The sequence below is a fragment of the Trachemys scripta genome, chromosome 1 (assembly GCF_013100865.1).
Source record: "Trachemys scripta elegans isolate TJP31775 chromosome 1, CAS_Tse_1.0, whole genome shotgun sequence".
NCBI classification, from domain to species: Eukaryota; Metazoa; Chordata; order Testudines; family Emydidae; genus Trachemys; species Trachemys scripta.
The window spans coordinates 336,799,252-336,809,982 of NC_048298.1; the positions used below are offsets into that span (position 1 = coordinate 336,799,252).

General features: G+C 52.6%; 1 protein-coding gene across 1 annotated transcript in view; it reads left to right on the forward strand.

Moving 5' to 3' along the window:
• Positions 1–967: 967 nt before the first annotated feature.
• Positions 968–10,731, forward strand: part of CLPB (caseinolytic mitochondrial matrix peptidase chaperone subunit B) — a 135,745-nt gene continuing 125,981 nt past the window's right edge. The window contains exons 1-2 of the mRNA XM_034759224.1: positions 968–1,613; positions 5,912–5,963. Coding sequence (XP_034615115.1) covers positions 1,043–1,613; positions 5,912–5,963 — 623 coding nt within the window. The 5' untranslated portion in view covers positions 968–1,042. The remainder of the gene's footprint in view (positions 1,614–5,911; positions 5,964–10,731) is intronic.

The following is a 10,731-nucleotide window of genomic DNA, read 5'->3' on the forward strand; positions in this document are numbered from 1 at the left end:
CCTGCTCAGCTCAACTAGCCAGGTCACTTCAGGAGAGGCAGAAATGTCCACCCCGGTACCTGCCTGGTGCAGACAGTGCAGTGAACCCCCTACGATCTTGAGACACTGCCTGGGAATTTAATGGGGTTATTAAACCATAGCAACTAGTGGGGGTGAGGGTTGTTTCACAGACTTAGTTCTTGGCCTGATGGGGGAAATCACAGTCCACAGGGAAAATCTCTTCTTGCAAAAACTTTGGCTACCACAGCCCTGGAGGGGGAGAGTCAGCCCTGGTCCCGCTCTAGGTCAGGCGGCACAGGGCTGGGGTGTTCGCCAAGGCCCCCTGGCTGGGGGTTGCACTCAGCTCTGGGTGCCCATCACCATCATCACATTGTTAGTTCTCCTGAGACCCCATGGCCCTAAGGGTTGGATCCTGATCCCGATCCCCTGCCAGGAACAGACACCCCCCTTATGATATCCTGCTCTAGCCACCAGAGCCCACTTCCTCCCAAGGGCCTGGAGTCCTGCTGGCCAGACCCCTCCCAGGACCGGGAACAGACCCCAGGGGTCCTGGCTTCTTCGGCTCTCAGTCCTAGCCTCTCCTTCCACCCGGGCTCAGGGCTAGAACCCACAGCCCCGCGCTCCCAGGCTTGCGCGCTAACCGCTAGGCCATGCTGCCACCTGCCGGCAGAACTGGCTCACGCCGCCCTATGAAGAGCAGCGGGGCGTCCGCATCCCTGTTACCAAAACGACATTCCCCAGCATGCCTCGGGATGTTTCGCGGCCCAGCATGCTCCGCGGCCCGCCGCTGAGCGCCGCGTGTGAGGAGGGCGGGGAGTATTGTTTGCGTAGACCCAGGGGCCTCATGGGAGTTGTAGTCCTCAGCCGGACATCCGCGGGGCTCTGCCTGCGAACAGACTACAACTCCCACCAGGCAGTTCGCGCCGCTGCGGCGTCCCGACGCAGCGTCGCCTCTGAAGCATTTTCTCGGGGGCCGCCATCTTTGTTTTCCTCCTCTGCTAGCGCCGCGGCGGGGCCCGAGCGAGGCCGGGCCGGGGCAACGATGCTGGCCTCCCTGCTGTCCAGACCTCCGCCTCCGGGCCTCGCCCGGCTCCTGAGGGCCCGGCCGCCGCCCCCGCGGCCCTCCCGTGGCGCCTCGGCGCGGACAGACCCGGCGGGCGAAGGCGGGGCCGCTGGGGGGCGCAGGGAGCCGCAGTACCCGGGAGCGGCCGCTAGGGGGCGCGGGGCGGCACAGCTGCAATCCCAGCGCGCGGCCACCAGCGCCCAGGGGCTGCAGCTGCAGTGTCTGCGGGCAGCCGCGAGGGGGCGCAGGGAGCTGGAGGGGCTGCAGGAGCTGGGCATGGGCATGGGCATGGGTGAGTTCAGGCTGCCAGAGCTGCAGGAGGTGGGCCCATGCACCACAGGGGCCAGGGCACCAGAGCTGCTGTTCTTAGCTGCACCCAGCCGGGAGCTGGAGCTGCAGTACCCAGGACCGGCTGCGGAGTGGCGGCTTCGTCTCAGACCAGACCCCACGGGGCACCAGAAGAAGAGGGAGAGCTGGACTTGCCGGGCCGGGCTTCCTGCGTTTGCTGCTGCACTGGTGTATTGCTACAGCAAGGGCCACGCGTCCAAGGGTGACTATTACTGACCCCTCTCTTTGCACTTGTGCTGTGTTAAAGCCCAACACTCCCAGCGGGGGATGGTCTTCAAATAGCGCAGAGGCATTTGTGTGTCTTTAGTGGAGTCCAGACTTCGCCTGATCTCTGGGGGCAACTTCTCAAATGCAGCTGCCCTAAGCTTTGCATAGAGGGGAGCGGCCCTGGGAGATGGCAGGACCCACGCGAGCTCTTTGGGGTAGGGACTGCCCTGTGTTTCTACAGCTGTTAGCAGGAAGGGGTGCTGATCTCTGTTGTGGCTCCAGGTGCAACCATACAACAAAGAAGAATGAGCCAAGCAATTTCTGTAGAGATACAAGTTCCCAGAATGCAACTGTCCATGGTTTGCCTGTCTCAAGGTGGATCACTGCATAGCTGACTGTCCTGTGTCTGTGGACCACCCATCCTTGTTAGAGCAGAACGCATCTACAGGCTGGTTGGCAGGCTGTGCTGTTCTGGGGGATATGCCAATCTTAGGTCTATATTTATCCATTGTTTTAGTCTGTGTGTTGGAAGAGTCTATGTTTTCAGATTATTGTAGGGGGAGAGTTCTGTTAGGGAGGTTTGGCCAGCCTTAGACGAGGGCGTGAAATGGTTCTCCAAGAAGTGAGCTCCCTTTGTACAGGGCATACAAGTACAGTGCTTGAGTTGCACTGATATTTTAACTCAGGGCAGTTCGCTGCTGCAGACAATTTTAAGATGTGTGTGCGGTGGAAGAGTTATATACGCACCTTGTTAAGGCCAAGAAGCAGGATATTCTGAGCAATCTGTGTCTTCCACAGTAATTATTTGGTGGCAGCCTCTCAGCCGTTGCTTCTCAAATTCCCCAAACATTTATGCACTTGACTTTACACCTAGTCCCTTTACTCACATAGTCAAAGTGCCACATGTGTGTGTGAATGTTTGCAGGATTGGGGCCTTAGTGGTTCTCATGCTTGGCTCTTCATAGTGTTTTGTGTTTCAAAGCACTTGGCAAACATTAACGGATTAGATCTCCCAACCCTTGGCAAAGCAAATCAGTATGATCATCTCCATGATGGGGAAACTGAGGCACAGATTGGTTGTGGTCTCCCTAAAGTCACTGAGTTTGTCGCTGCTGGAGCTGGGAGTGAAAGCTCAGCTCTGTCATTTAGCCTGCTTAATGCTCTGCTATCTTATAGACAAACAGAGCCTATGATAGCTTTCAAACCATCAGCTGTCTGGTATGCGCATGCTGTACAAAAATTGGGGGTTGAGATGCAGGATTATTCAGGGGCTTGGAATGAGCTCCAGTTGCTGGGATAGAAAGCCTGTCCCTGTTGTGTTCTCCTATATAAATTAACACATGCTGTTATTAATGACTTTTATGTTAATGACTGCATCGTTTGGAATGAGCGTGGGACTGGGAAATGAAAGGTCCTGAGTTCTCCTCCCGGCTCTTCCCCTGACTCATTCTGTGGCTTTGGGTCAGACACGCCCTGTGCCTCGGTTTCCCCACTTGTAACATGGGCTTAACACTGTGATGACTGCTGAGGGTGAAACGCCCTATATAAATGCTGCATTTGTTGGTAAGTCACCTGAGAGAGGGCTGAACCGCCCAGTCTTGCTGCAAGGGAGCTGAAGAACCTCTGAGCACTTTCTAACCTCATTAGAATGCAACACATCTGACGCCACCTAGGACTGTGCAGTGGTCCCAGTGCTGCACAGCATAGCTCTTAATAGCGCTGGTGGGGATAGACTGCAGACCCTCCTCCAAAGCCACAGGCCCCAAAACACAGCAGCCTCTCCTCTGGCTGCAGGCAGTAGAGGTAGAGCACGGAGTAGAGCGGTTCGGATTCTGTCCCGGAGACAGCAATGAGGCACACGAGCCTTCTCGTTACAGTTGAAAAGAACTCTGTGTAGCTGACATGTGACTGCTGTTCACACACCAGGCGCTATTGCTGTGCTAGATGGATCTCCCAGGGAGCCCTTCACCTTTTAAAAGGACAGTGGAAATGATTGAACGGCCGCTTTATTGTGGAGTTCTCTGAGCTGCGCCGCTGAGCCAGGGCTTCAAGTGTCTTTCCCCAGCCCTCGCTCTGAGTATGGAATTTGTTTGCTAGTTTAGACCCACTGCCGGCTGCTTGCTGGCTGCACACTCCTTGCTGAGCATTAACTGGCTGAGATATAGTTGCACTGTGACACCCGGGCCTGGATTGTTTGAAGGGACAGTGTCAAGATAAATTCATAATTAAAAAAAAAAAAGTCCCATCCGTCTCTGCAATGCTAACAATACCAGTGATGAGTAGAACTGAAAGATTTTTTTAACTCTGCGGTATTTGTCTCTATTAATGCTGCTTGTGCTTGGCCAAGGCATTTAAACTGCTGTATGCCGGTCAGTTTCGCTTTCTGAGGCTGGTCACTTTAACTTTCTGGTTCTTGTGCGCCAGCCCAGTGCTGTTGTGTTGGGTTCTTAGCACTGCAGGTGAATCTGTACATGAAAAACAACCCCCAAATCTCCATTTTAAACGATAATCATGCAAACATTTCTCTCTCAGATTTTGTCTTTCCTAAAATCCCAATTTCAGATTTAGACTAACCAGCTGTAAAAAACCAGCCACTCATAGCAGCTCTGAATATGGAGGCTGTAGGGAGTCTGATTTTCAAATGCACTGAGCATCCACAACTTCTGCAGAAGTCAGTGGGGGCTATTGGGTGCTCAGAACCTCTGGGAATCCTGCCATAGAAGACAAGAGGGGTATTTACTGGTGTGGGAACAGTGGTCTGTTGCTTTTAAGATTAGAGGCTAGCTTTTGTACTTTGCAAATGAAAATTGTCTGTGGCCGGTGGAGGGTTCTCACACCAGAGATTCGCCAGAGTGAGAACCTTTGATTCTAAAGTTCTTTGCGTTTTGTGGAAGGGAGTCAGTTCAGGGTTGAATCTAAGACCGGAAGGAGCCTGTGTACCAGATCTAGTTCCCCATTCTCATGAGATTTTGCTTCTGATGTCTTGTCTTCATGATGGGACTCTTGAAATCCTGAGTACAGCTTGGTAGAGCTGCTCTGGTCATCCACCAGGAGGCAGAGAGTCACCTGTTATTGGATGCAGTACTGTTCCTCGTTCCATGTCATTTCCACAGGACATAGGGTGTTGCACTCACAATAGCTCCTTTCCCTCCCAGACACTGAGCTACTTCCTCTGGTTAAATCCCCCCTAAAAGCCTCTCTCTTTTCAGTCTAGGAGTGACATTCTCTGTAACGTGCATGTGCTTTGTGACGCTCAGCATGACACATGATCTGTGTGCGTTAAAATGAAGAGCAGTGTAGTTACTCCGTTGAGCCGGAAAGTGGTGCTCGTAATCTACGGGGGAATGTTCACGCTCATTTTGGCTGTTGCTCTCATGGTTGGCTCTAAAATGGACTGGCTTTGTATCCCAGTGCTAGTGATCCCAGTAATGCACGCTGGGCACAGTAGCCCCAGGTGTCAGTTTGCTTTTCAGTGCCGCACACAGGAAAAGTCCTTGCTTCCTCTCTCACCGAACCGAGCTCCCTGCTTTCTGCAGTACCATGAGAGGTGCAGCATCTGGAGTGACTCACTCCCAGCTCCCAGAATAGCTCCTGGGCCCTCTCTCTCCTGCTCCCTCTGCTGCCATCCTAGTCCTCTCCCTTCTCTGCAGAGCAGTGTCAGCCTCCCGAACTCAGATGGCTGGAGCAGTCATCATTTGTATCGGCGTGTGGTGCCACCCACGATGCGCTAGGTGCTGTCCCGACATTCAGGGAGTGCTGGTCCCTGTCCTGAGGACGTGCACATCATATTGCTGTAAACTCCACGTTACATCACGGGTGGCTGGACGCAGCACACCATGTTCTCTGACGTGCCAGCAGCCCCCCTCCCTTAGCATCCAGACCTGCAGAGCTACACGCTGCAGCCAGCAGTGTTCCACCCAGAGTCAAGTGGCGGTGGCTAATGTGAAGCTTTGCATCCTGGGAGCTGTAATCCACAGGCCAACCCGCTGTTTTTAAAATGAGGTAATATAGGAATTTCCGCATTTGGTCAGACCAGGTTATCCTGCGTCCAGCAGGGACCTACACGAGCTGCTTCAGAGGAAGTTTCCATAAATCCCCTAGTGGACAGGGCAGGAATAACCTGCCCGTAGGGAAGTGTCTGCCTACCCAGTGTTGTGTAGTAATGCCTCGGGAGCACCAGCGTGAACGTCTCTTAGAGACATAAACCGTACCACGTGCAGGTTATATGTGTGCATTTGGTGTGGGCCTCTTGCCAGCCGCTTTACTAGGGTTTCTCCTCTTTGTCTCTCTTAGAAGATGCCCTGTTGGAAGCCGCAAGGATCAACAACGTTTCAGAAGTCGACAGGTGAGTGACTGTTCGGATACTTACGCTGTGTGTTAACATCACTACTCGGAGGGGGGGGAATCTGCCCTGGACCTTTTGTTGTCACATGGGTCCTGCTTTCCTCCAAGATGCTTGCTTTGATTTCACAGGTGTGTCTAGTAATGTGGCTGCTTGGTAGGGTGTGGAGAAAGGAGACCAGCAGTAATGGGAGCTGTGGGTGCTTAGCTCACTGCTACAGATCTCTCGGAGGCCAGTAGTGACTGAGAGTTGCTCCTGTCTGGGGGACTGTGTCGAGCTAGCCAGTGGCCTCAGTCTACTTCCTAGTGGGCAGGTGTCTTCATCTTTCAAATACCCTTGGGCCTGGCACTCTTGTTGACAGTCCAACAGGGAAACCAGGGGCTAATGGGCTGTGCAGACTGAGCATCCGCTCACTCCTGCAGGCAAGGTCTCCTGGGTGGGCTGAGACAGGCTGACAGTGCCTTTGCTGTACTGTTCTGTGCACACATGGGGACATCAGTCTGGCCCCGTAAGTTCCCTGGAAGATTAACAGATGAATGCATTTCCTGTCCCCAGAGCACCCCTGCCGGGACTGTACATGGAAGGAAAGGGGGGTATCACAACTAAAAACTATCTGACGCCCAAGAGGGGCAATCTGCATCCCCCACCTGGCCACAGCCTACACGGCCTCATCCTCTGTCAGAGGAACCTTCCACCTTGTGTATCATTTCACTCAGCCTCTTCCGTCCGGCCTGCCGGCTTCCCGGGAGCTCTTCGCTGTAGGCTGCTGCTTCTGTTTCCTCTCTCTGGGGCCCATATGGCTCTTAGTCACTGCCCCAGCCTAGGGGAGCCCCCTTCCATTCTTCCTGGGATCTCAGAGGAAGCAGCCTTGTTCTGGTGCACCCGAGGGCCGAGATCTGGCCTAAATCAAGGTTCTCGTAGGATGTTGGTGTGCGGCTAATTGGCACATATGTTCTGCTGTTGGTAATTGCAGGAAGCTGTTCCTTAGTGATGTCTGGGTGATTTGTGAGTCTTGCCTGGGCGATGAGTGGCAGGGCTGTGCGCCGTGTTCTCTCTCTCTGTTTCCCGTGTTTACACTCGTGTCTGTGCCGACTGCTGCTGCGCATTATGCAACTGTGCAATGCACATTCACTGCCCCGCCTGTGCTCTCCTTCCCTCTGACTGCCCCTCCATTTCTATTGCTTGTGCGCCTCCCAAGCTGCTCTCGTCTGCTCCTCTTTTCTCCCTCCCTCATCTTCCTTCCACAGTGTCCCCTATGTTCGAAACTCCCTGCCTCTCCTCGTGCACCAAGCGACCCGCCTCACCATGTCCAGATCACTGCTCTCCCAGCCCTTTCGGGGGATGCCCACGCTGTAGCCTTAGCCCATGTTTCTACTCGTGTTTTTGCCCAGCCCTCCCCCAGGCTCCACACACGATCCTCAAGTGCGTATTTTTGCTTTGTAGCTGTGCTTGCTTGCACGGTTGGGGGGATGTGTTAAAGCCCGAGCTGTGTTTTAGCTCCCGCTGGAACCGGCCCACTCTGCAGTGGGGATACAGGCAAGATCATTCATGTTGGCAGCCCTGCAGTGCCCTTCCCACAATTCCCTGCCGTTGGCTGAGAAAGAATCCTAGAGCATCTCACCACAAAGAACCATGGGACATGCCTCCCCCCAGACACAGGCGAGTGCAGAAGCAATGAGGACACAATAACACGGGTGGGGATGCTCATACTCGGGCTAACAGTGCACAGTCCTGGGTACCAATCCCCAGGCTAACTGAGCAATGTAGTTATACCCTCAGTGATAGCCATGGGGCACAAATTCCAGACCATCAATGTAAAAATAGCCCCCACCCCCTCCAGCCAATCTGCAGCCATCCAAGACCTTGATGGCTTTTGCTACGCTGCTTGTTATGGTGAAGACACGAGCAAACCTCCAAAAGCACAGGGCCATTTCCCTGGAGCAAAGGAGAATTGTCTTTAGTTAGTAATAGTATAGTATAGGGCTCATGACACATGGCTGAGCAGTTCTAATTCCGCACAGTAGAGGGCAGTGCCATTCATAGACACAACGCAGTTCATGACAGCATCGTGTATGTGTACCTATACATAGGGCTATAGGGATAGATGGATTCTTGCCCCTGTTCAACTGTGTGCACTTCATTTTGCAAGAGAACGCGAGCTGCTCTGAGCCCTAGGCTCCGTGGCAAGCTAGACAACAGGCAGGCAGACTGCTTTAGGGTTTTAAAATTTAATTTCCGACTTGATTAAACCGTAATTTATCCCCTGGCCACAGATCACTGTATTATAATTATTGAAACGCACTGAAAACCCAATCAGTGCACTAGGGTAAGCCATTGCAGGCCGTGCCTGGCATATCCATGCAGTTGACATCACAGTAAGAATCAGGACCTACGTTCTGTATCGTATCATAGCCTGTCTCATGAAGCAGCGCCAGTAAAACTGAACAGAGACCGGTCATTGCCTGGATTGTAGAACGGCTACTGGTATTCAAACCTTGGTCGTTTCAGCTAACAGGCTGGGGGAGAAGCCCCCAGATGTTTGAGAGGGACTGGACCAGGCTCTCTCGCACCCACTGTCTTCATCTGCTGCTTGCGTTTTTGTTCATTGCATGAATGGGGCTGACCAGCTTTCTTGCTTTTGCAAGTCAGGCACACAGGACAACTCTTTGTATAGTGTTTTCCGTGCAAACTGTACCTCAGAGCATTTTACAGGGTGAAACAATGCAACTACCAACACGACTACCAAGGAGAGAGAAATTAAGGGGAATTGGCGAGGGAGAGATGCAGTTTTTCAGTTGTTGTTTGACATGAGATGGAGAGTCAGAGGTAGAGAGATACAGATGAGCTGTTCTAGATTCATGAGCCGCAGAGAAGGCAGTTGTGAGGATGTGAGTTGTGTTTCTTTAAAACTGCTGGGGGAAGCCAGGCATAGTGGGCGGGGGGCGGAGGAGGACCTAGGCAGAACTGTACAATGAAGCAGAGAGAGAGAGACAGAGGAGCTTTAGGGATAATACTGTGTTCCTTATTCCGACAGAGTTCCTTGTTCAGTGTTAGAAGAAAACTACTCTCTCTGATTCGTTACCATTGTCACGTGATAGCGCTAGCACCAACCGTGGCCAGAGGGGAAGAGCAGCCTAGTGAAAGGGAGCCCCACCCTGGTGGCAGGGTAGTGAGTGTTAGAAAATCCACAGGAGGTTTCATAGACCTAGAGGGTAGTTTTGGACTGGATCCTAAAAGGAACGAAGAACCAGTGGGACATTTGAGGACTGCGCTTCTGTATGTGCAAGGAGGCGGGCAGCAGCATGCTGTGTGGGCTGCAAGCTGGGGATTCAGGCAGCCGTAGGGAAATGAGCTACTGTATTGTAGGGGGGTGAGGATTTCAGTGAAGGTGGAGAATAGGCAGCAGCGTACAAGCTCTGCTGGCAACAGTCAGTTCTTCAAACATAGGAGATACGAGAGGAGACGGCGGGGATATGTATGTTGGAAGCCAGCGGGAGGCTTGAGTTCAGGGAGTCTTGTCTTGACTCTTAGGCCAGGTCTACACTCACCCCCCCAAAATCGAACTAAGGTACGCAACTTCAGCTACGTGAATAACGTAGCTGAAGTTCGAAGTACCTTAGTTTGAACTTACCTCGGTCCACACGCGGCAGGCAGGCTCCCCCTTCGACTCCGCGGTCCTCCTCTTGTCTAGCTGGAGTACCGCAGTCGACGGCGAGCACTTCCGGGTTCGACTTATCGCGTCCAGACAAGACACGATAAGTCGAACCCGGAAGTTCGATCGCTCGCCGCCGAACTACCGGGTAAGTGTAGACCTACCCTCAGTTAGGTTCTTACCTGTGTGTCAGCTGGTCCCAATGAAGCAAATGTAGTCTGATTTTTGCATTCAAAATAAAAAGAAATTCCCCTCTGAGGAGTGATCCGACTCCCATTGGAGCGGATGGCCAAACTCCCATTAACTTCAGGCCCTGTATGTATTTAGCCATAACTGCAGACAATACCTATTATTCTGGATAGTTTAGTTTCCCCAACCTCCGTTGAGCTGTGTGTGTTGAGGAGGAGAGGCAAGGGGAAGCAAAAGCTTGAAGAAATACTGCCTCCATCCCCTTCGCCTTTATATACAGTATTAATATTGATTCTCAGTGGTTCACTCTTATTTTTTAATAAACCACCTACAAAAATATGGGCTTGCAGCAGAGTTCCTTAGCCAAATAAATATGATGGAACAGTATTCTAATAAGCGCTGTGTGATATTGGCTCACAGAAACAAAGTACATGTGTCAACGCACTGTTATCAGGGCAATTTGTAACAGCGGGCAGTAGCCGGCATCTGTATGTTTAAACGTTCAGCAGGCCAGGAGATTGGCATGGAGCTATTCTTTCTTCAGAGCAAGGAGGTGTCCAAAAACTTGACCTGCCCTTTTAAAAGGTGACATTTTGATCAGTTGAGATTGTCCTGCTCTCTGGATTGATTTTAACTGGGCTCTGTCAAACCCACTGAAAAATTAAAACTGGTTGGGTGACTGGCCATCCCTACCTTGTGTCAAGCAATTCAGCGTGTTTCAGTTGAGCTTTGCATGCCCGTGTAGTCTCGTCGTTTCATGGTCCTCCCCCATCTCTCTGTATCCACCTGTTGACTCTTGTCTTATTGATTGTCAGTTGCTTGTGGCAGGGGCCATCTCTGTGCAGCTCCGAGAACTCCGGGGGCCTACTCCGGGCAGGGCCGGCTCCAGGCACCAGCCCACCAAGCTTGTGCTTGGGGTGGCACCTGGAG